This window comes from Drosophila simulans, chromosome X (genome assembly GCF_016746395.2).
Source record: "Drosophila simulans strain w501 chromosome X, Prin_Dsim_3.1, whole genome shotgun sequence".
NCBI classification, from domain to species: Eukaryota; Metazoa; Arthropoda; class Insecta; order Diptera; family Drosophilidae; genus Drosophila; species Drosophila simulans.
Genome location: NC_052525.2, coordinates 14243411 through 14266258, shown reverse-complemented (window position 1 = coordinate 14266258; position 22848 = coordinate 14243411). Strand labels below are relative to the sequence as shown.

The 22848-nt window shown below is 43.4% G+C and overlaps 7 protein-coding genes across 29 annotated transcripts in view; 4 read left to right on the top strand and 3 right to left on the bottom strand.

Moving 5' to 3' along the window:
• The window catches only part of LOC6725966 (flotillin-2), a 101242-nt gene extending 99192 nt beyond the window's left edge, over positions 1 to 2050 (bottom strand). For 4 of the 5 annotated variants that reach the window (XM_044923638.1, XM_016173910.2, XM_016173912.2 and 1 more), the window contains exons 1-2: positions 1948 to 2050; positions 289 to 436 (exon numbers count right to left, since the gene is read on the bottom strand). In XM_044923638.1, coding sequence (XP_044779573.1) covers positions 289 to 337 — 49 coding nt within the window. In that variant the 5' untranslated portion in view covers positions 338 to 436; positions 1948 to 2050. Of the gene's footprint in view, positions 1 to 288; positions 437 to 1837 lie in introns of all 5 variants that reach the window. The other variant, XM_044923639.1, reaches the window with a different exon arrangement.
• Positions 2051 to 2225: 175 nt separating this feature from the next.
• On the top strand, positions 2226 to 3016 carry LOC6725965 (BLOC-1-related complex subunit 8 homolog). The gene is made up of 2 exons (XM_002106912.4): positions 2226 to 2547; positions 2604 to 3016. The coding sequence occupies exons 1-2, from the start codon at positions 2330 to 2332 to the stop codon at positions 2935 to 2937; spliced, it is 552 nt and encodes a 183-aa protein (XP_002106948.1). The 5' UTR covers positions 2226 to 2329; the 3' UTR covers positions 2938 to 3016.
• A 141-nt stretch (positions 3017 to 3157) lies between these two features.
• Positions 3158 to 3914, top strand: LOC6725964 (glutaredoxin-related protein 5, mitochondrial). The gene is made up of 2 exons (XM_002106911.4): positions 3158 to 3570; positions 3631 to 3914. Exons 1-2 carry the CDS (start codon positions 3285 to 3287, stop codon positions 3819 to 3821), a joined length of 477 nt encoding a protein of 158 aa, XP_002106947.1. The 5' UTR covers positions 3158 to 3284; the 3' UTR covers positions 3822 to 3914.
• LOC6725963 lies at positions 3863 to 4925 on the bottom strand. Of its 2 annotated transcripts, XM_044923641.1 has the most exons (3): positions 4531 to 4925; positions 4160 to 4470; positions 3863 to 4108 (listed from the first exon to the last, which is right to left on the bottom strand). In XM_044923641.1, the coding sequence occupies exons 1-3, from the start codon at positions 4532 to 4534 to the stop codon at positions 4028 to 4030; spliced, it is 396 nt and encodes a 131-aa protein (XP_044779576.1). In that variant the 5' UTR covers positions 4535 to 4925; the 3' UTR covers positions 3863 to 4027. The 2 variants fall into 2 exon arrangements, with proteins under 2 accessions (XP_044779576.1, XP_016039317.1); XM_016173908.3 differs by having other exon boundaries at positions 3863 to 4470.
• A 256-nt stretch (positions 4926 to 5181) lies between these two features.
• LOC6725962 (myotubularin-related protein 10-B) lies at positions 5182 to 8639 on the bottom strand. Of its 2 annotated transcripts, none has more exons than XM_044923636.1 (2): positions 8276 to 8639; positions 5182 to 8085 (listed from the first exon to the last, which is right to left on the bottom strand). In XM_044923636.1, exon 2 carries the CDS (start codon positions 7997 to 7999, stop codon positions 5468 to 5470), a length of 2532 nt encoding a protein of 843 aa, XP_044779571.1. In that variant the 5' UTR covers positions 8000 to 8085; positions 8276 to 8639; the 3' UTR covers positions 5182 to 5467. The 2 variants fall into 2 exon arrangements, with proteins under 2 accessions (XP_044779571.1, XP_016039316.1); XM_016173907.3 differs by having other exon boundaries at positions 8261 to 8638.
• Positions 8640 to 9354: 715 nt separating this feature from the next.
• LOC6725961 (SH3 domain-binding protein 5) lies at positions 9355 to 14513 on the top strand. Of its 3 annotated transcripts, XM_016172582.3 has the most exons (6): positions 9355 to 9664; positions 9730 to 9792; positions 9880 to 10298; positions 10877 to 10951; positions 11036 to 12244; positions 13364 to 14513. In XM_016172582.3, exons 1-6 carry the CDS (start codon positions 9623 to 9625, stop codon positions 13599 to 13601), a joined length of 2046 nt encoding a protein of 681 aa, XP_016039315.1. In that variant the 5' UTR covers positions 9355 to 9622; the 3' UTR covers positions 13602 to 14513. The 3 variants fall into 3 exon arrangements, with proteins under 3 accessions (XP_016039315.1, XP_016039313.1, XP_039152570.1); XM_016172580.3 differs by lacking the exon at positions 10877 to 10951 and having other exon boundaries at positions 9357 to 9664; XM_039296636.2 differs by lacking the exons at positions 9355 to 9664; positions 9730 to 9792 and having other exon boundaries at positions 10172 to 10298; positions 10884 to 10951.
• Positions 14514 to 15198: 685 nt separating this feature from the next.
• The window catches only part of LOC6725959 (Ca(2+)/calmodulin-responsive adenylate cyclase), a 33032-nt gene continuing 25382 nt past the window's right edge, over positions 15199 to 22848 (top strand). For 4 of the 15 annotated variants that reach the window (XM_039298109.2, XM_039298107.2, XM_039298108.2 and 1 more), the window contains exons 1-2: positions 15199 to 15583; positions 16360 to 16492. The gene's annotated coding sequence lies outside the window, so the exon portion shown is untranslated. The remainder of the gene's footprint in view (positions 15584 to 16359; positions 16493 to 22848) is intronic. The other 11 variants (XM_039298097.2, XM_039298104.2, XM_039298103.2 and 8 more) reach the window with 5 other exon arrangements.

Below are 22848 nucleotides of genomic sequence, written 5' to 3'. Positions count from 1 at the left end.
CTTTCAGTGCTGTCATTATGCCGAACGAAACGAAACGCCATCGCAGATCAAAGCGAAGTCGAACGTCACTCGCAAGCGGGCAAATGCAAATGTATGGATGGGAACCCTGGTCTGAATTCGCAATGTCCTGTCAACATGCGGTTTCCTAATTGCAGCATTTCAAAATCAGTCAACAGGCGTTTGAGCCAACAGAAGAAAGGGTTGGCGAGAAAGGGTTAAGCCCTTGCAGGCTGGCAGTGAGTGGGTGGGTGTTTGGTTGGTTGGTTGGTGTAAAGGGTTCCGACTCACCTGAAACAATTAACGCCTCATTGGGACCCGTCGTGTGTATGTTGCCCATCGTTGAGTCGTTCCTCGTCGCCGTCTACTTGTTGGTCTCTCTATTTATGTTTTATTTGTTTGGTGTTACTCCTTTTGCCGAAAGCTCCGCTAAAAAGTTCTGCCGCAAAAACGAAACAAGAGCGCCCACACGAATGTATAATTAGCACACCGAAAAAAAACATAGCAAAATAATGCCAGCAATTTTATGTAATTTATAAAGATTTTTAGTAGTTATTAGTTATTAATTAGTTATTAGTAAAAGCTTTGAAGGTTTGGTATAATATAAGAAAATGCTATTTTAATCTTGTGAAAATACATAAATATTTAATAGTAATTGAAAAAATTATTCCTAGATGCTGTAACCTTTGATATTTGACATATAACGAGTTCTGCAGATTTTATAGGCATATTTTTAATATTTTCTCGCTGTGTGTAAATAAATCTACAAAAAAAATAGAAGCTTTCAATGGGCCGCCCGAAAGTATGCTACTTATTATATTTCCAGATAAGCATCAAGGCACGCGCGGTTTTCTTGTTTTTATTTACATTTGTTCTCGATTTTTGTTGTATTTGTATTGCTATTCGCTTTTTTTTTTTTTGTTTTTGTTGTATATCGTTTTTATTAAAAGCTTTTTTTTTTTATCTGTCTCTAGGGAGCAGCAACAACAATTAGCAACGAGCGGCAACTTGTTCTGCATATAATACCTGCTATATACAAGACGTATTATATATATACATTTTATAGTGTATCTGAACGATTGAATCGGGCTGTGGGGCCCGAATTATGGGCACTTGAGGAGTTTGGCGGGGTGGGGTGAGGGGATTGTAGAGCAGCCACTTGAAAATTGTAAACTGTGCTGGTGATTTTTATTAGTTTTATGGCGCTGCTGGGGGACTTTTGTACGCAGCTCTTTATCAAAGTTCTAATAAAACAGAAATAAGTTGCGAATTAAATGTAGAGCAAGGGGGTGCGGCATGACGTAAGCAACCGTGTGTGTGTGTGTGCGTGAGGGGGGAGAGAGAGAAGGAGAGAGCGAGAGTACGTTAGAAGGAGAGCGAGAGATGGGGCGCGTCTTATCAATGAGCTCATCATTCTTGCACTGAGAAAAATCAGAACAAATTCCCAGCAACCTCAACAACAAAAACACTGTGTGTATAAATACCAACAACAAAAATAAACCGCACACACACAGCCATGCACACGCATACACACTAGAAAATTAACCCTTAGTGTGTGCGTGCATTCTGATTGGGGTGGCTGATTGGAGTTTCTAAATAAACAAAGTTTGTTATTGCCGCTTTGTTGTTGCTGTACCAATGTTTATTAGCAATTGTTTTTAGCTAGAACTCATGACTAGACTGCGTTTAGCAAAAACCGGCTTTGCCTTGCACCAGATTATTCGTAAATCATCAAAATGCGAGCCGGGAAAAAAGTTTATCAGCATCCCACAATTTGTTTTCCGTTTTTGTAGTTGTTGCTCTGCAACTGCAACTTCCAACTAGTTGTTCATTCACTCACTGGCACAGTAAAAAAATTTCAAAAAATATTTCGACTTTAATTGATCGCGTCGGTGCAATAAATTAATTCTTGATTTTCAATTAAAACGAATCAATTGACGAAATTTTTACCGTTCTTTAGAACCGAGTCCCTTTGCGCTGGAGATGGAAAAACGCCGATTGTTTGCTTGCATCGGTGCTGGTCGCTTCAAAACGTAAGATTATCGATTGATAGCGATGTGTCGAACATCTAAACGATATTTTAACTCTTCATAGATTTGATTCGAATATATTTCGACTAATACTAAAATGAAAACGAATAATGTATTAAGTTTTTAGTTAATGTTTTTATTCACTTAATAATTTATCCAATAGTATTGTGCACCCCTAGTCATTTCCAGTCGATATATATCGCATAGAACTAGCCAGTCTGGTTATCGATAACTAGTCCAATTGGAGTCTGGATGTAAACAAACCAGAAATAAAAAACGAAAACTATAGAGTGAATTTAACAATGTCGCGCGGCAACGATTTGGTATTCAAAGCGAAGAAAACATCACAGAAGATATCGGAGAACATACACATATTCGCCAACGATCCATCGCTGGCGTTTTTCCGTGTACAGGAGCACGTTCGCAAGGTTACCCCAGCGATTTTCGAGAAACGCGATGAAGTCTTTCAGCTGCAAAATAATCTCCAGGGACATTGCTACGATATGGAATACGGCATACAGTAGGGTCAACTACCATTTAAAATAATAATACATAATTAAATCTATTTAACCGCAGAGCGCTGCGAACAATTGAAAAATCTGAGAGCATATTCGAGAACATCCAGGAAATGATAAAGGCTTCAATATTCCTCAAGCAGCAGCTGAAGTACGAGGAGAGCAGGAAGAAAGTGAAGAAGGACAGCACCAAATCTTCCGTCTACAAGCGATTCTCCGCCCATCTGGCACTGGATCTCCCGGATTTACCCGACTTCGGTGGCGTTATGCGGGAAACCAGCCAGCGAATGGAGAACATGATAGGTCCTGGCACGGCAACAGGACGCACTGAGGCTCAGGCCGCGACATCCAGTAATCCTGGAGAGCTCCAAAGATCCTATACGACACTCCACTAGTTAGACTTAGTAGGTTTTAGCATTGTACTCATAGTTATGTATCCATTACTATTCTAGAATACATTTATTTCAATTGTAAGACATGTATTTTTATCATAACTGACTCCTTTTGCTTTATAGTTTCAATTTTTGCTATAATTTGCATAGTTTCGTCAAATAAAAAAAGTATTTAAATATGGAAATTCTTGAAATGTTTGTAATCGAAAATCGTTCGATAGTCGATAGGCCGTTCAGTCTCCACTCGAGCGAGCTATCGATACCTTTTTAGCTGACACTTGAACAGCACTTGTTTTATTAGATAATATTGCTAATATTATTATTTCCTCGAACAAGTCGCTGCCGTCAAGATGAACCGAATTTGCCAGAGCCTCCGCCATCCGAGATATCGAATTCTCGCCACCACAGCACCGGAATCCCTCGCCCGCTTTCTTGCGGCGGATGCGGCCACCGGCGCGGCAGTGGACAAGGCGACAATGGACAAGCTGGTGCGCACCAACAAGGTGGTCGTCTTCATGAAGGGCAACCCACAGGCGCCACGCTGCGGCTTCAGCAATGCGGTGGTCCAGATCATGCGGATGCACGGCGTCCAGTACGATGCCCACGACGTGCTGCAAAACGAGTCCCTGCGACAGGGTAAGTTCGCTCCACATACGCATTTGCGTGCCACCCCTTAACCAGATTGATTGCGTGCAGGAGTCAAGGACTACACCGACTGGCCGACCATACCGCAGGTGTTCATCGATGGCGAATTCGTCGGCGGCTGCGACATCCTGCTGCAGATGCACCAGAGCGGCGATCTCATCGAGGAGCTCAAGAAGGTGGGCATCGTTTCGGAGCTGCTGAAAGCGGAGGAGGCCAAGCAGCAGGACGACAAGGCCAAGTGATGATCGCAAAGAGCACCCAAAGATCAAATACCCTTCCTAAATCTGTTAGCCACGCAACGTTTTTATTATTAAATGTTTAACTCATAGCGACAATGATGTGCGTTCCATGTGATTTAAATGGAAACCAATGGCATATAATCGCGGGAGCTCATTTTTTGATTGTAAAAGTGCCATTATAATGTAAGCAAGCATTCTATAGGAAGGATTCAGGTGCGCGTCCTGCGCCTCTCGTCGATTTGCTGCAGAATGCCCAGGATTCGGCTGCGTGCCTGCAGAGCATCGCCCACCTGCAAGAGGGAGAAGCACTGTTGTCGATGCTGCGGATTAGACATATTTACCAGGATCTCCATCAGGTTGTCGGCTATGGAGTGGCGCATCGTTTCCTCCGACGGCATGGGTGGAATCACGCGACTTGGACGAGGTGGAGTCGATTGGCCGGGGTTTCTACTTGGCAACTGCTTTCCGACGTACTGCTTTTTATGATTGTGATTCTCAGCTCGCTTCTCCAGATCCTTTGCTACCTGATTTTCCATCTCAATATCTTTGTTTGCCAGATCCTTAACTTTAACTTCCATTATTTCATGCTTTAAGTCCAGATATTTATCATTGCTTGTGGATAGCTTCTTTTTTTGCAATTCATTATTCCGATCTGTAATTATAATGATTTTCGTTGGGTAATCCTTCATGTCCTTGAATGTATTTCCATTACCCATTTCGCCGAGTGTTAAATCTAGATGCTCGTGCCAATAATCAATTATAATAATAGCATATTTATAAATTCATTATAATTTCTATCTGCTATAGTTTATAACTGAACATCCAAGCTATTAATTGGACTTACAAAAAATCGGGAATTAAACAGTTACTTATCGAAGCTTGTAACCATGTTAACCCTTATGTGGCTCCGTTATTTTATAGTTTTAAAATCTTAAATTTTGTATTGAGTTAAGAAGAACCCAAAATTATTAAGATTATTAAGATGTTTCAAAAGCAAAAGTATTATCAATTATTTTATATTTTCAACTATCCAAATATCCACGTCATTTTAAAAACAAGCTTACATATTAATACGATTTTTTTCGCTGACTCACCCATATCAATCTTATATTAATATTTCTTAATTCTTTTAATACCCCCTGCTATCAAAATGGATTTCCTTTTAAAGTTGCCGCAATCAGAACTCATTTTGTTGATTTTGCACTTTTGATTTATTTAAATATACATATCAATCGATATTCTTTCATATTTTTAGTTACATACAATATAATACATATTGATTTAATTGGTGTTTTCGTACGTTTTTTTTTTTTTGATCTCGTTCTTCATCAATTGCTTGTCGTTACGTTTGTTACTCGTATTATTTAGTCAATGTTACGTTTAATTTTATAATGCAGCGATGCAATGCAGTTTGGTGGTAGTAAAACGAAATAAAAAAAACTTATACAATAACTTGCTTATTAGTTAACAATAATCAAAGGTGTTAAAAGCGATATGCCATGTATATGTGAGGGAATTTCCTCTCTGTGTGTTTTTCTTTTTTTCTCAAATCTATTCTTTTTTTTTGTGTAATACTTCGAAAGTTCAGCGTTTTGAATAAACAAGTGGAACGAGTGTGTGTGTGGTGGTGTGTCCGGTTTGTGTGTGGATCAGACAATGGACGACTTGTCCAGGAAGGATGAGGTCTCCATCAGCAGCTCACTGCTGCTGCTCAGGATGTCGTACAGCTGGAGCGGCGCATCCCCGGCGATGGGATTCCCGAATGGGAAGAACGACGACAGCGTCGATAGCTGCAGTTTGCCGGGGACCGATGTGAGTCCGCTGGTGGGCGTGGCGGCCTTCACCGTCGGCTTCCTGCGCCGCTCCACACCGTCCACGAACTCGGCCTCGTCCTCCTTGTCGGGCTTCTCGTCCTTGAGCTGATTGGGACGCGATTCGCCGGCGAACTCGTAAAACGCATCGGGCAGATCGTCAAAGTTCTGATAATCCAGGCAGCGCTGTACCTTCGCTATATTGCTCAGCAGCAGGCGATGGAAGAGATCCACCTGCGGCTGGCCGCCGCCGCGTATGTCCAGAATGGGCAGCCAGCGGTAGTAGCACTGATCCCACACCTGCAGATCGAAGATGCGATGGGCCGGCTGCAGGTAACGATCCTGCGGCACTGACGATGCGGTCGCGAAGAGCTGCGGATTGATGGTGTTGCGCGAGGGTGTGACACCACTGCCGCCGCCATGCGCTCCCTTATGCCCCACCGCCAGGGATCGGCGATGCGCCACGGCAGCCGCCTGGGCGCCAAGATCGCCCCTTTGGCGCTGGTACAGCGGATTGCTGAAGAACATCTTGTCCTTGTCCGAGAACTGCTCGCCCCAATCCCAAACGGGACGCAGGACGAGCTGCGAGTCGGTCACCGCCTTCAGCCGCTGGGCCTGCGTGTCGAACTGGAAGGTATCGAAGATGGGCACGAAGCACGCATCCCACAGCGTGGTCAGGTACGTCTGCGTGAACTCGAACTCGTCGGGGAACTGCTGCAGCAGCTGCCACACGCAGTCGAGGAAGAGCAGGAACACTGGGCTCTGTTCGCTGTCGAATAGCTCGGCATTGCCGCCGGCTGGCTGGGCAGGATAGACGTGACCCAGGCGGCGCTGAAACGGATGCTCCAGGGCCACCCACTCCTTCTGCACGAGCGACTGGAAGCCATCGATGGAACGGAAGTGCGGATCGAGCAATAGCTGCGCCAGACTGCTAATCACACAGCAGAGATCACGGCCATTCGACTCCTGGAGGACACAGGTTACGCCGCTGCGCAGCGTGGCAGCCGCTTCACTAGCATAGCGTAGGCACAACGACACATAGAACAGCCAGTTGGTCTTTTCGAGTAGTCCCAGGTACTTGTCATCCTGCAGCATAAACTTCTCCGGCGTTTCCGGCGTGCACAGGCGCCTCAGCTTCTGGTAGGCGCGCAGCACATCCTGAATGCTCGGCAGTCGATCCGTCAGCTGCAGCAGCTTCAGCTGTCGCCCCGCATCGCACTTGCGCACCAGCTCCAGCATCACATTCTCCGATTTGGTGTCCTGCTGCGCAGCCGGCTGCAGTTCAGCTAACCTGACCAGGGCCGCGCTGCTCCCATAGCTGTACACCCAGAAGGCAGCTCGTGAATCGCAGAAGGCGCGCGACAGATCGAGGAATCGATCCACGCTGCAGCTCTTCGGTATGACGAAATGCGGCGGCACTGTGTACTTGCCCGCCTGGAGGGGATTCTGCAGCAGCTGGACACTGGCACAGCTCACCACCTGCCACTCGGTGGCGCCGCAGCGTATCAGCTCCCTGGCCCAGTCGTTCTTCGTCGCATACATACTGGTGCCGGATGCGCCCAGCGTCGAATAGTAAGGCTCTCGGTGCGCGTAGGCGAAGCTCAGGTCATGCCGCATTGGATAGGCGAAACGCACCAGGGCCGAGGCAATCAGTTTGCCCTGATCACTGGCACCGAACATCTTCGAGTCCTGCTGCTGGAAGGCGAACTTCAGCAGGCGAAAGTTCTTGCACACGATGTGCAGGGCGGCGATGCGACCGCTGATGTTCTGCTGCTTGAAGGGCTCCAGCTTCTTGCGCCTGCTCATGCCCGCATGGCTGGCCATGCCGCGCGCCGCCTGCAGCGCACTGGCCGCCCGTCCCAGCTCGGAAATGGTATAGATATGATCGATGTTGTTCAGCGTGATCTCGTTCCGGCCCAAATAGATGTTCTCCTGATACAGATCGATCAGTGGCGCTGTGATCGCCTGATTGCGCTTCTCATGCAGCGGCACAAAGGCCAGCTTGAAATTGGTGACACTCAACAGTCCGAAGGTGGCCTCTTTGTGATGACGATCCGCTGGCGTACCGGACGCTGACGATGTGGCGCTGAGCGTGGAGCCACTGCCTCCGCTGCTGTCCATCGGATCGATCGGGGAGTACATGTAGGCTGGCGCCGAGGCCACTATCTGCTCGCCCTGCAGCAGGCGCGGCTTGGCCAGATGGACGTCCCGCAAAACGCTGGGCAGGCACCATTCGTTCGTGTCCGCTGTGGCGCGCATATCTCCGGGTAGCGGTGCCACATAGCTGGTGAAGGTGTTGCGCTTGTGGTGGTCAGCATTTCCGGCGGATCCCGCTCCCCCGTGGCCGCTGCCACCGCCGCCCGTGGCCATTATTTCGTCGGTACGTCGTTGGAATATTCAATTATTCACCACTTCCTGTCTGGGGGGCGCTAGCTTTACCGTTATTCCGCTGCTGTCTGTGTGCCATGCAAGCAACGAAAGAAAGCGAATTTGGAGCAAATGAATATGACGAATAATGGAACCAGATGAGGTGACAAGTGGAGCAGCAAAACTCGAATTATCGAATCTTTTCCATTCGCGTTATTTGCGGAGGGGGGTGTGATAAGTTTTTATCAGTGGAACACAACTTACCGTTCGGATTACTACCTGTGTGTGCGTGTGTGTGCGAGCGATCGCCGTTTTGTTGTTGCCGCTGCCGCTGCTGCTGCTGCGGCTGTTGTCTCTAGATTTTGGATTTTGGTATTTCGGATTTCGAACTTCGAATGCGTTTCGAGCGGGGTCACTCGCTGTTGGGGTCATCCAAGTGCACCATCTGGCGCCTGCACACACGCACCGTCGGTCGCAATGTGCATTTATTTACTTATTTTTATTCGCGCACTTGGTCGCCACAATTCATACGACACACTGACACACACACGCACACACATGCACGCACATGACACTGGGTGCAATCGGCGCAGTGTGACCAGGCGCCGCCGATTCCAGTGTTTCGTGAGCGCGTCAAGCAAACGGCAATGACTAAGCGTTGCTCGTGAAACGATGGAATATGAAAAGTGTGGCAGTTCATTATAATTTTAATATGCCTTGCATTCAATTTAGCTTAGATGAGAACGGTGGAAAATGGAACTTGGAAAAGTTTTTTATTTATTTATTTTTTCGCTATTTGGAGGGGGATTTCAAAAAATATAAATGCAGTACCGTTAAGAAAAGACAGATCTAACAATCTGTGTATGATTTAGGTTAATAGGACTGAAAAAGGTATATTAAATATGCAATTGGAAAATCGGCTACCCACTCTTTGGGAAATATCTCCACTCGCAGATCGTGTACCAATATGCCCACTAGACCACCTTAAAGGATATTTCAGGAAAATTTCAAATAAAAATTATTCACAGTTTTTAAGATAATGGCATAACAGTGGGATCCGCCCATACATAAAAATGCAGACATAAAAGTTAAGACGGTTTTCAACAAATGGATTCTATAACTACTTTAATTAGAAGTATTTCGAGTTCCAATAGCAAGTGGCTAAAATAATTTGCTTGTTTTCATTTAAGGGCGTATGTTTCTTTTCATTAAATATATAATTTATTAAAAGATTTAATATATTCGTAATAAGCAAATGCGTCAGCTTATTTACTTATCGATATTCTCATAAGAATCAAAGGTAACGAACGATAGTTTCTAAGCGCTTTGCAACGGTAAAAAGCAGCTGACCAGAGCTTTTTCCGCTGGCCAAACGCAAAAGCTCCGGAGCGTGTTGTCATAATTGTGTCTGCAAAAGCTCGCTTGATTTCATTCCACGATTGATTTGATTTGCTTTGCTTTTGCTATTCGCGATGTGCCGTGGATAATGACTCGCATTCCCAGATGCAATTGACCCACTGAACGAGCCCGCTGCCCCGCTGCCCAGCTGCACTGCATCCATTACAGCAACTCCACGGTGAAATCCAGGCAAGACCCGAGAATCGCCCCCCAAATCAGCCAGGCACCATGTCAACGGAGAGCAACACGCCCGTGGATCCGAGGGTCCAGGTAGGTACCACCTACATACATACACCTACATATGCCAAACAACCTAATCCTCGGGAGCCGCTTAGGTGGAGCTGGAGAAGCTGAACTCCGCCACGGACAACATCAACCGATACGAAGTGGAGCTCGATGTGAGTGGGCGAGTATTGATTTTTCTCCAGTTACCCCAGTTACTTACCATAATTGCTTGCGATCCCTGTCCCAAACCAAACAAAAAGGAGGCCAAGTGCGAGTTCAAGCGTTTGCTGGCCGAAAGTGTGGTGAGGATCAAGGGGGCCGCCCACAAGCTGGGCAACTCCATTGATGCCGCCAAGCCGTACTACGAATCTCGCATCTACGCCGCCCAGCTGGCCAAGGAAACCCAATTGGCCGCCGCCAGCCACGAGAAGGCCAAGTCCATTCATGCCGCCGCCAAGGAGATGGTCTACCTGGCCGAGCAGGGGCTGGGCGAGAAGTCGACGCTGGACACCGCCTGCCAGGAGATGCTCAGCCACGCCGCCAGCAAGGTCAATCAGTCCCAGCTGGAGGTCACCGACACCCGAAACGCGCTCAAGATGTGCCAGCTGAAGCTCGAGGTGGCCAACAACCGGGTCGGCAAGCTCCAGGGTCAGCTGAAGCAAGCGCTCCGGGCATCCAGGTAAAGTTCAAGGGTTCCCTTCAAGGAAAACTGCTTAAGAACCAAGAAGAACCAGGTCACAGAAACCTCTTCCCACCGAAAGTCGAATGCTGGTGACCCAGAAACTCCATTCGATTTTGAATCAATATGTTTTAAACATTTTAGAAATACTACTTGCAAAATATCCATCAAAAAGTTACAGAAATCTATTTCAAATTTCTGAGATGATCTCATTTATTTTGCATCAAGAAACTTCAAAAAATTTGCAATATTTTAAATCATATACTATTGTGAAAAATGTCAGTAAGAGTTAGATAAAAAATTACATTTATTTTGATCTAAATGCTGATATTTTTTACCAGACTGAAGTGGACATAGTTTTTAAAACTCACATTGCTGAACTTAAAACACAATGAAATCCTGAGGGATTTTCGAATTTCGGTCCATTGCCGAACTTACGCTTCTTATTAAACCTTTTTTTTTGGTTTACTTTTAAGTTTTATATTTGTTTATTAAATTCTAATTTGTTGTATGCCTTTTTGTTCTGTTTTTTTTTTCGGCGGACTGCCCTGTCTTCCGCACTTTTATCTTTCTTTTAGATTGCAGCTCAAGCGCAATTTACTTTTGTTGAGATATTTTAGCATTATGCACGCTTTGTATTGTACCCTCTGTTCGTGAGTATCGCCGACTTGATTTGGCCACATGTAGCAGGCACCACGACTAACCTAATCCGCTGGACTCCCTCCCCGATACCATAGGCCGTACTACGAGACCCGGGCGAACTACAATGGACTGCTGAAGGCCCAAAAGACGCGCGTCAACGAGCTGGAGGCGAAGGTCAGTGCGGCGAAGCTAACGTACAACGAGGCGCTGAAGAATCTGGAGCAGATTTCGGAGGACATTCACCGTCAGCGCCAGCAGCGGAATAACCTGCTCAACTACGAGGCCATGCTGCGTCAGGTGGACGCCGTGGACACGTTGACGGCGGGTCTGGAGAGGAGTTCATGCGGAACTGCTGCCGATCGACAGGATCTCGAGGCGAAGGCAGCCGCCGAGGAGCAGGAGCACGCGGAGGAGGAGGAGGAGGAGTACCTGCGCATGCCCGAGCGTCTGGGCCACCACGAGTGCCCCCACCTGCTGACCGATTTCGAGGCGGTGCTCACCTTCCCGCAGAAACTGGCCGGCGGCATGCACAAGTCGGCCAGCACAGGTGCTGCGGCGGATGGGGAAGCCGGATTGGGACCGCTGGGCCTGCACGCTCCCTACGAGGTGAAGTCGGGCAGCGGATCTCTGGCCTCGGGATCCGCTTCCGTCTCGACTTCGGCTGGCGGTGCTCCGGCGGACAACGACATTGAGCAGTGGACGGAGATCCGGCTATCGCATTCGGATAGCACCAGTTCCAGCTACTCCAATCAGTCGCTGCTCGAGCAGCAGGGCCTGGATTCCACGGGCGGCATGTCCGGCGGCCTGGGCCTCGGCCTGGCCAGGAATCATCTCGATCCGGATGCCCAGTCCCAGCACTCGACCTCGTCGTCCGATGAGCCCAAGCGCAAGGTCACCTGCACGACGATATTCCAGGACGATAGCAGTGCATCCAGCGGCGGTGGCCAGCAGATGAGCCGCAAGCAGAGCCTCAGCCAGTGGCTGTCCCGCTCGAACAGCTTCAAGGGCAGCGGTCGGCGCCAGAGCCTGGATCTGCTAATCGATGCCGGCGACAAGGTGAAGGATGTGTTTAGCTACGGCTTCCAGAAGGTGGGACGCAGCCTGGAGCGCCGCAACAGCGAATCGGAGATGTCCGGCGATTGTGCAGCCGAAGGAGATGCACTGCTCGGCGGCACAACGGACTCACTGGCGCTGAGCGGTGGCGGAGCAAGCGGCGGAACCGGCGGTGGATCCGGTGCAGCAGGTGGAGGTGGATCCGGTTCAGGATCTGGCGGCGGTGCCGGTGATTTTTTCCTCTTCAGCAGGTCAGTAGACGGTAATGGGGTAAAGGGTGGCGGTCGTAGTCTGCTCAACTCGCTGCACAGCCGCCTCGCCAAGCTCATTTGAACTCAGAACTCAGAAATCGGATTTCGATTCCGAAACCGAATTTGAATTTGAAAAAAAAAAATTATATATATACATATGTATACCCGAACCGAAACAGCGATGATCAGCGCAATTTTTGCACCCATCTAATCCAACCAACTACAAAAATGAACCAACCAACTGCAAAATTTACCAATAGTACTCAAATTACTAATTACTAATATGAACGAATTGGCTGCTTTGATTTGGTCTCTGCTTTTGCTACTTTCAATCTCACAAATATATCTTTCAAAAAAACTAACTGCAACAACTACAACATCAACTACAACAACAGCAACAACAAGAACAACAACAACAGCACGAACGCACACTCGCTTTAACCTCAAATTCTGTATGTACTGCTCAAAACGCAAAAACCAAAATCGAGAAATATCTGTTGTGTTTTTTTTTCTAAACGTTACCTTTTCCCACTCATTAACCGCTTTGTATCGCTATTGCCTTCTCCCTCTAAGCCGAGTCATCTTCATATCGTTATCCCTGTCTAATTGAATGTACCTAAGTTGAATACCCTGTACTCTAATTTTCAAAATTACCACTTTTGAGTTTAGTTGAGTTTGAAAGCTATATTAGGGGATCTGTCCATGAACTTAAATCTTATTATTTCTCTGTACTTGAAAACTTTTTAATAAGAATTTTAATTCTTTGGTCTTTTGAAATCTGTTTTCCAAGTCTGTATATTATATTATACTATAATGGATCATAAGTATATAAAGATCCTAGGAAAAGTGTAGTATTTGCCAACTTATATTATTTTCCTCATTGTTTTAAGTGCGAAATAATGATCTTTAAAATGAACCTGTAGAACTTAGAGTACCGGTTATCTGTAAGTCGGAAACACCGACTTTTTTTTAAGTGTTGTAATTGCTTACCTGTCCTATTATCACCCACTGTATATCATATGTTTACCCACTTATCTCTCTATCGAGTCTCAGTTCTGTGTTTTTCGTTCAGATTTCACTATGCAAAGCAATTACATACAAAACTAACTAACTTTGCAGATCTTCAGAGCCAAAAGAGTTACTGTCCGATGAGCAGGTTGAGAATTTACTATTAAATCACTTGGTGGATGAGAATGGTGCCATTATAGTGGAGGAACTCAAATCGCCAACAACAACCACAAGCATGTACCACACACACCAACATCAACAGCAACAACAACAGCAGAATCAGCAGCAGAAGCAACAACAAAAGCAACACCATCAGGCACTAAACGTGGTTGGAGCCTTGCTGTTTTGAGCCGACAGCGAAATACCCTACACTTAGAAAAAATATCAACACCAAAACGCCCTCACCATCACTACTCACACACATCAATGCGGCGATGGGAAAAGTCACTTTTAAACGAATAATTGCAATATAGTTCATAGATGATGATCGAAAGTGCCACAAGAAGTATTTAAAGTTTCGAAAATTGCACTATTTTTGAGCATGTGTTCGTAACTGATTTTCAAAAGTACCTTTCTTCAATTTAGAAAACTCTTGTTCGGCCGCGGTCACAACTCCCATCAAATATGAATTATGGCAAAATTTTACTCTATGAGTATTGGGGCATCCTTACGATCCAAAATCCAAAATCCAATTAGTCAAAAGCGTAGCGTTACATATCATTCAATACAAAGACATCAATCCCGACGGATCGGAGCGGATGAGATGGATGGGCCAGCAGGAATCTTTTAAATCCACACCAACGCACTCAGGCACGTGTGGCAAACTATGTTCTAATCCTAAATAAAAGATGTGCAATAATTTAGTTTATGTAGTGGCAAATACAGAAATAAGAAAGTTACATTTTATGCTGTTTACAAAAAGCAAATAACTAAATGCTAGTCAACAAAACGAAATCAGTTTAATAGTTTTAGTGTGTACGAGCTAAACATTCGGCAAAATGATTTACAAGAAACCCATAAAAATACATAAGAGTGTACAAATAATGGTAAATGTGGTGTGCACTGAAAGAAAACGGAGAGTGTGTTGACAATTCGCGCCAAATGCCGCATCAGCAATATTACTTTATGGAGACATTTGAAATACAAGCGGCTTGCAAATTGTCCCCGAATTCTTCGGTTTTCTTCTGTGTTTTCCACTGAGTGTTAAATAATTGCATATATAAATACCTGCATAAAATTATATGAAGTGTATTATACAAAACTGAATGTTTCATTTCGAAAACTGGGCGGTTGGTGAATAAAATGGGGTTATCATTTTAAATTGGTAACTATAAAGCTTTAGTTTCATTCTCTATTATAATACGTAGAAAATCAACTTTAAAATTGAATTCTTAATGTTATATTATTAAATAATCTAACATCCGTTTTTAACGGTTTTCTATTTTAGAAATTTATTTTGGACATCATTCTTCAGCCGTCTGGTATTTTCTAGTTTATTATTTCCTATCTAATAAAAAAAACGTATTCTCACAACGTTTACTCAAATCCCATTTAAAATTGTTGATTAATTGGTGTGTATTTTAACTATATGTTAAATATTTTATTCAAAATCAATAAGTAATCTATAATAACACACTACCTAAAAAACCAGCTGATTGCTGATAATATGTAAGACATAGCGATAGATTTTTGAAAGCTCATGCAATCAAATCTTATTCGCCGTTCCAGTTGTATATAGTGAAGATATACGCATTAAGATCAGGAACTTTAAAACCCCAATGTTCGATCTCCCTCTATCAATTTAAAATTGGTATATATTGTAGATAACACTGATAATAGGATTTAAAATCACACCAGCTGATTGCCCGTACGATATATCGATTGGCTATCGCAAGCACTGGCGCCCCATCTCTACGATAGTGCTTTCGCTGCACGCCGACGAGCGCTTCGTGCATCTTCGTGCAACTTCGTGCCACTCGGTTCGCAGTGGTTCGCTTCGATCCGCCGACGGACGCTTTAGTTTGGCTGCAACGCTTTGCTGAGAACAGACCAAATCGAAGCGAGCGGAACTGAAGAGAATCCGAGCAAACCAAACAATCCGAAGAAATCGCGTCGTGAGGTGTGTGGAAAAGCGGTTAAATAACGCGGCGATCTTAACTGTTGTTCTTTTTTTTCGGTGCTGGTGTGTTCCTCTTGTATTTGCACATTCTACTTCTTTTTTTTATTCTATAAAGTGCCACTGGTGTGTCTCGCTGGTCGTTTGTTTTCTTTTTGTCGTGGGAAATGCGCGCGCGCATTTAAGAAGTGGCAGGAAAACTCCAAACGCAGCTGGTAAAGATTCAAGTTTTCCAAAATAAAAAAGAAAAAACCAACAAGAAAAAAAACGAAAACCCAAAAAACAACAAAAACACGAATGCATTGCAAGCAGATGATAAAGAAGGAGAGCAAGAAGAAGAGCGCACCGCGACGCCTTCTGCTGTTGTGGTTGTTGTTGCCGTTCTTGGCCGTGTTTGTTGTTGTCGCTGCCGCCTTTATCTGCATTGTCTTGCGTCTTAACTCGTTTCGCTTTGGCCTTTTCGGCTCTCCTCTCTCCCCGCTTTCCACTCTCCCCCACTCTTCTCATCTGGCCAATGTGTGTGTGTGTGTGTGTGCCGTCCATGGATGCGCTTTGCCACTGGCTTTTCCCTCTCTCCTCCACGTTCCTCTGTCTCTTTTGCCACACACGCCTTTTTTCGGCTTACGGCGGCAGCAGCGACAACAACAACAAGCTGCCGCAAAAAATCGATAACGGTATTGGCAGCGGCGGCAGCACAAGAAAACGGCAACAACTTCCGCTTCCCCAAAAGTTGCAAAATGTCACCTGCCCCAAGGATTAGATAATCAAAAAGGGCACGTGAAGAGAGAGAGAGCGAAGAAAAGGAAGAACCAAGGGAGAGAGAGAGAGAGCGAGAAAGAGAGTGGGAGTGGGCTTGCCACGCCCCCCGCCTTAAAGCGTGGCTGCCACAATTCTTGTTTTAATTAAGAGCCAAACATTCAATTACAACTCGCTTGCCCTCTCACTTGCTCCATATCGCTGTCTCATTCGCACCCACTTACTCTCCGCTTAGCCATCTATGCATCTTGGACCTACAACAACAACAACAATAACAACAACAAGAGATACAGAACAAGGAGCCCAAAAAGTAAAAGAAGAAGAAACAGCAGCAGTCAACTTGCAACACAATCGTTGTTGCTTTTTGGGTAAGTGTTTTCTTTTGACGAAACTCAGTTTGAGATACTAAGATACTTTTGCATCTGTGAAGTACATATGTATGTATGTAGTTATGGATAAGATACAAATGAAATCGAGAGAAGGCTGTTGAAATGTTTTAGTTAATTTAAATATTTAACACAAACTAGAATATGAGTGTAGTAAATATTATATCTTATAGATACATACATATACATATATACAAATTAATATTTTATTGAAAAGAAAGAAAGAAATGTAGAAAGCTTCCTCATTTAAGCAAAAATAGAATACCCAAAAACTGGGTATCGAAAATCCTATTTAAATAACATGAATATTATTATATATGTAGAACTAAAAATTCAACCTAAAAAAGGAAATGCTATAAAATCAATATAAGTAAAAACTACTTATAGCGTGTTTCATACTACATTAAACAATTATTATCTTTAAATTGTTGTCTACAGATTTGTTTAACAAGATTCTAGTTGAATATAACACAAAACCGACAATTTTACTGCTGATCATTTAGCTTACTTTTAAGCTAAGCTTTTAGTTTCGATAAAAAGTAAGACTTTTAGTTTATGATCAATAATTTTTACGATGATCATTACATTGATGGCTATTAATAAGAGCTACTTCTCATTGTATTTGACTAACTAATGACTAGACTAGATAATTGCAGCTTCTAAGCTGTTATTCATAGGTTTTCATTGGGGATTTAGGAATTATTTAGCCCATTTATTGTCTGAATCATTAGGGCGATGGCTATAAATAATTGCAACCCTTTTAACAAATTGCCTTTAATATTATAGTTTTAAATTGTGTGTGCTGCAGCAGCTGACACATGTGTTTCTTTTCGCCCCGCCGACTTTTCATATTTGTGTTGTACATATTTATGTTCGGCGGCAGTGAGACACATGCGACAAGCCTCCGTAAAATCACAGGATTGGGATTCGTTTGATTTTGCTATTTTTAAATGGTCTCCATGCCGGCATGGCGATGATCGCCCCGGGGAAGAATGCCCCAACCCCCCACAAACGTTTCTCCAGAGAATTTCGCTTTGATGTGTGCCTGCGTCTTGGCCACATCGCATTTATTGGTAATAGCACTCGGTGCATTGGCCGACTTGGCCTTCGAAGTCGCTAAAAACCATAGTTACACGATGCACAATGCAGCCTCTTCACATGCATTAAGTTCTTATTTTTATAAATATTTCACTTGCTGCGTATCCACAAAAAGGTCACTGCTAGCTCGTTTTCATTTCGAGTTCAAGGATATGGGTCGAGTGGCTTGCTGGGGGTCCAAATGGCCCAACAACACCCACTGACTATTGTTTTTTGGACGCCGCAAACACAATAGAAATATGAAAAGAGTTCAAATTGGCCAGAAACTGCATTTAAGATATGAGAAATCTGTCGTTATTTATGGCAATATGAAAATATCTATATATCTATTAGATATTGTGTGACATAGTCATCGTGATAAAGAAATATTCGTCTAATATGGAGTGTATATACATATGTATATGTTCTAATATTTTGTAGAATATCTTTACGATTTGAAGTTTCTTATGCAACATAGTAGTTGGACAACATTCACAATTCTCCACACAGCGAGATTATGAACATCATCATTCCCATAACCACATCCCCCGAATCCGATGAAGAAGCTTCGTTTTTCTGACTCCGCCGTAGTGCCACTGTTGACACGCTCCAAAGTGTTTGCCTGAACCCACAAGGCACCTACAGAATTGACATGGGTACACGTAAAGAAAATAAGCTCAATAACCAACAAAACAAATATTAGAAATAACAATAAACGTAGAAGGAAGCTAGCTTCAACAACAAGTCGACTGAAACAAAAAACGAGATTGTTTTTTATTTATTTTGGTGGCAGTTTTTGGTTCTTAAATCTAAACGCATCGTATCAGAATTAATATTAATATCAATAATATGCAATGCAATATAATAAACTACATTACATATTTTAAGGATTATAATATTATATTTTGTTAATTAAGTTTGCAAGGGTATTTCAACATCGACTATCGGAAAAATGTTTGCCTAAGTCAGCAAGTTATGACGACACATCTTAAAATTATTGACAAATGCTACTTGAGCGTTGCTCAACAGCTATATTAATGTAGACATAAAAGATACATTGTAGTATTTCAATTAATAAATATATTCTCAATAAGTGCAGCAGTGTTGCCGATCAAGAGAAACATGTTTTGGTGCTACTTGCAACTTTCCGTAGATACATTTTCAAGGAACGACGTGCTCCATTTTCGCTGTGCAACATCCAGAGGCACATGGGCTCCAGCTGTATCATCCATCGGCAGCCACTTCTTCATCTTCTTCAGCATCTTTGCGGCAGGGCAAAGTGTGTTCTAACGGTTCAATGAACTGTGACTGTGACCACAGAATCTCGCAGATGCAAAACTTCTCATTGTTCCGTACGCACTGCCAATTTACACAAAGCCGCGTTGTTCAACTTTGCAGAATAACACGAACAGCCTCACTGAAAAAATCGGAGCACGAAAACAAAGGGGTTTCAAAAGAAACTAGTTAATGATTAATATATTTAACAGGATTTTTAAGAGGAACAAGTTCAATCACTATTCGAAAAGATTCTTCTAGTCAATTATAAAAATTTAGGTTATTAGTAGGATTTTGCGAATAAACTATACAAATAGTTAATCACATTGGAAAACACAAATCAAAGTGCTTCGAAAATGTTGTTGGAAAATTTTCCAATTCGATTTTCCATTATGGCATTCCTCATACAAATCGTAAATCATGGCGCCGCTCGCGAATTCAATTAACTTTAGCACACAGACAAAAACATGGCCAAAGATTTTTAATTGACTCGCCACATTTTCGATTTCAATTTTGTCTTCAATGGTTTAATATTTTGCTCACGACTTTTGAAAATAGAGTACTTAAAGTAAGCGAAGTAACAGCGAATTCGATATTGAATGAAATTATTAAAAATTGCAGCTTGTTGATCATAACATATATAGTTTTGAATTGAAAGTTGATGATGATTGAAGTACTATCAATTGAAACATGAAGTTAGTCAGTAATGGCAGTGGAACTTCGTCTAGGGTATTACCGCATCGGCTTAGCCACGTTAATGTGGTTCGTTTTTCGAACTATTCCTGCCTGAAATGTACAAATTCTTGTTGCTCTTGACGGGGACTGTGCGTTGGGCCAGGTGACGAAGCCGTCATCGTTGCAGGGAACGTGACATGCATGCAAATTGTGCATTGACGCGACACCGAGAGTGCAACCTCAACCTCAACCCGCAGAAATAAATAAATAAACTGAAATACGAAAATAAAACGAAATGGGTAAAAAAAATAAAAAGACCTGCGGCGATAAGGCGAAGAGGTGCCGAAAGAGTCAGTTGCCTCTAACCTTCGGTGAAGTGCGCTAAATTGCTTGACAACCAGCCGTCGTCTTTGGAAATCGCCTCTGAAAAGTGCAAGTGGGCGGCTGGCTGATGGGGGGCGGGTAGTCGTGCCATTGAAACCGACCGAAGAATTACAAAAGAATCCACTTCCTACAATTTCCGCCGGCAAACAAGTTTGCCAAGCACAGCAGGTAGAGAAGAAACTGCAATTCTTCCATCAAATTCGATCTATTTGCCAGGCTTGCAGGGAAGAAAGGGGTGTAAAGTTTATTTTGGGTTATTTATTTATTTATTTGTACATTGTAGAAAGTTATTATTTTTGATACGCGTTACTCGTAGAGTAAAAGGGTATACTAGATTCGTTGCCAATTATGTAACAGGTAGAAGAAAGTGTTTCCGACCATATAAAGTATATATATTCTTGATCAGGATCCATAGCCGAGTCGATCTGACCCTGTCCGTCTGTCTGTCCGTCCGTACAAATGTCAAGATCTCAGGACATCTAGAATGTTGAGATTATGAATTCAGATTCATAAACATAGATGCAGCGTTAGTTTAACGGGTATATAATAGTCGAGGAAATCGACTATAGTGTTCTCTCTTGCTTTTGAGCTAAGTAACTATTGCGAATTTGGGCCGAAGTATACGTGCAGCTCAAAATTCATTGGCAAGGCTACGTTATTGTTTATGGTTAAATAATAAATTGAAAATAAGTTAAGTAATATTATTATGGCGACACAGTACTTGACTTTGACAACCTTTATGCACTTCATTCATATCATGCACAAGTGCCCATTACTTAACGCGTCGAGCGAACAGCTTTTGTGGCTTTAAAAGTCAACGAGGATTGATTTTCTTGAGTTGTCGAGTTGACTTTGCGGATATTTCTAGAAATTTGAGTCTCTAAAGACAGAAGTAAAAAGAAGTGATAAATTACAAGTTAATCACTGAACACTACGGTCCACGTAGTGACGAAGCACACTAGTAGTCAAGTGGATAAAGTGAGTGCAACTACAGATCTTATCTGAGATTCGATTTGAGTTGGAGAAAAGGCACTCTGTGCAGTTCTAGCTGGTGAAGTTGGACTGTAGATAAACAGATAGAGTATTGTTAGTATTTGGGGGGAGGGAGGGGGGAGGTTGCTGACTTGGTGGGGCACAGTCCAAACTGGTTCTCGTCGCAGTTTGCATGCCACATCCAATTGGTGGCGTATTTGGGTCGCAGTTGGCGGCAGCTCTCCATTGCAGTTGGCAAGTTGGCTGTTTTGCAGGCGTTGGCCAATTACGAGCACATATACGTTTCAATTGATTTCTAATTAACCATTTTGCATTTGCTGCGTGCCAGTGTCCATGTGTGAATGTTCTCACGTGTGCACTTGATCTGCTTCGGTTCCATGTTTCATGTTCTCTAATGCCACTACCCATGCTGCCTGCCCCATGTGGCATTCAACCAGGTGTAAGGGTGTCGGCTTTTTCTATCTATTTAGCCATTTGTAGGTCAAGCTGCGTCTTTGTTCGCTTTGTGTGGGCAGCGCAAGATGAGCAGCCATTGATATCAAGTATCCGACTAGTAGGTATATGCACTATATTCCATCACACTCGAGCATGAAGAAAGTGCTTTCCAAAGTGATAATCAATTCGACCTCGATTGTGCTTAAGTAAATATTTGGGCTGTTACAAAAAATTATGGTAAATAATAATAAATATTAAGTATTCATATATAAATCTGGTTGGCAGTCATAGCATAGATGAACAAGCTACACAGTTTGAATTATGTGAAATTATTCATCCTGTTGTGTAATTTGTGAACCAATAGAATGGATTTTGAATCGATTATTCAACGTATTAACTATTCTAGTTCGCATGGAATATTTGTGGGAAAAACAACTTAATTGCAATCTTTTCTTCGAGTCTATACATATGTATATACCCCTTGTAAGAGTATAACCATTTGTAACTTTCCCATCTGTGCGAACAGCTTTTGTTTTTTGCTGCCCCCGCCCGTTTTTCTTTGGGATTACTAAACGCCGTCGCAGATCAGACAGACGCCCATATGCGAGTCAATTAGTGCATGTAGGCGCAAAAATTAATTTGTTCGCCGCCAAATGTGACGGAGCCAGCAAAAAAACATAGAGAAAACCCCATTCTCGCCATCTGAAAATTAACCAAACTGAAATTGTGAGAGAGATCTGCACTGCGAATCAATTATGGGCATCAGATATAAATTGAGCCTAAATGGCTCAACTCTTGAGGAGCTGGAAACAATTTGAATACCCTTTCGGCCAAGAGTCCATGCACCATGAAGTGCAGCTAATCGAACGGAAAATGTATGCAATTTTAGATCACATTTAATCGTCACAAAATGTAATTAATTAACTTAAAGTGATGATACTTTAAGCCAGGCTTTTCGTACATGCTTCCTGTTGCCATTCAAAGTTTGATGAACTTTTGACCAGCCGTTTCAGGCCATTATGGCAACAGATTTGCGAAGTTCCTGCCGCCTGTGTGTTGGGGGGTAAATCAATCAGGCTTAAGTGCTGGCCAGCAATTCAATCCCCGCTCATTACAAAGCTCCTTAGATAGCGGTGGCTATATCCGAAGTCTATTGGCCCGAATGAATAGTGCGTTGTGTGCAGCGAGTAGTGAGTGGTGAGTGTTGAGTAGTGAGTATCTGTGTGCGGACAGCGGAATGTGCTGGCAATTAAAATGAACTCACGCTGGCAACCCTGACAAAAAAAAATAAAAATAAATAAAACGGACGGACAACTGCAACTTCAAACTGCAACTGTGCAAAAATATCTGAGCGGCAGCTGCTGGGAGTCGAAATCAAAAGTGAGATTGAAAAACCTGCCTGCTATATGAAATCTGGCTCCAAAGCCAAGCCACTTACACCAAAAGCGCGCGCATTGATTAAGTTTTGAGTTTGATTTTCATTTCGAACTGCAAAGATC

Bases quoted from the DNA above. Each gene is read 5' to 3' on its own strand.
- LOC6725965 (XM_002106912.4), top strand. From the start codon at position 2,330: ATGTCGCGCGGCAACGATTTGGTATTCAAAGCGAAGAAAACATCACAG. The intron at 2,548-2,603 runs GTAGGGTCAACT...ATTTAACCGCAG, and splicing joins GATATGGAATACGGCATACA to AGCGCTGCGAACAATTGAAA.
- LOC6725964 (XM_002106911.4), top strand. From the start codon at position 3,285: ATGAACCGAATTTGCCAGAGCCTCCGCCATCCGAGATATCGAATTCTC. The intron at 3,571-3,630 runs GTAAGTTCGCTC...GATTGCGTGCAG, and splicing joins AAACGAGTCCCTGCGACAGG to GAGTCAAGGACTACACCGAC.
- LOC6725962 (XM_044923636.1), bottom strand. From the start codon at position 7,999: ATGGCCACGGGCGGCGGTGGCAGCGGCCACGGGGGAGCGGGATCCGCC.
- LOC6725961 (XM_016172582.3), top strand. From the start codon at position 9,623: ATGTCAACGGAGAGCAACACGCCCGTGGATCCGAGGGTCCAG. The intron at 9,793-9,879 runs GTGAGTGGGCGA...CCAAACAAAAAG, and splicing joins GATACGAAGTGGAGCTCGAT to GAGGCCAAGTGCGAGTTCAA. The intron at 10,952-11,035 runs GTGAGTATCGCC...CCGATACCATAG, and splicing joins TTGTATTGTACCCTCTGTTC to GCCGTACTACGAGACCCGGG.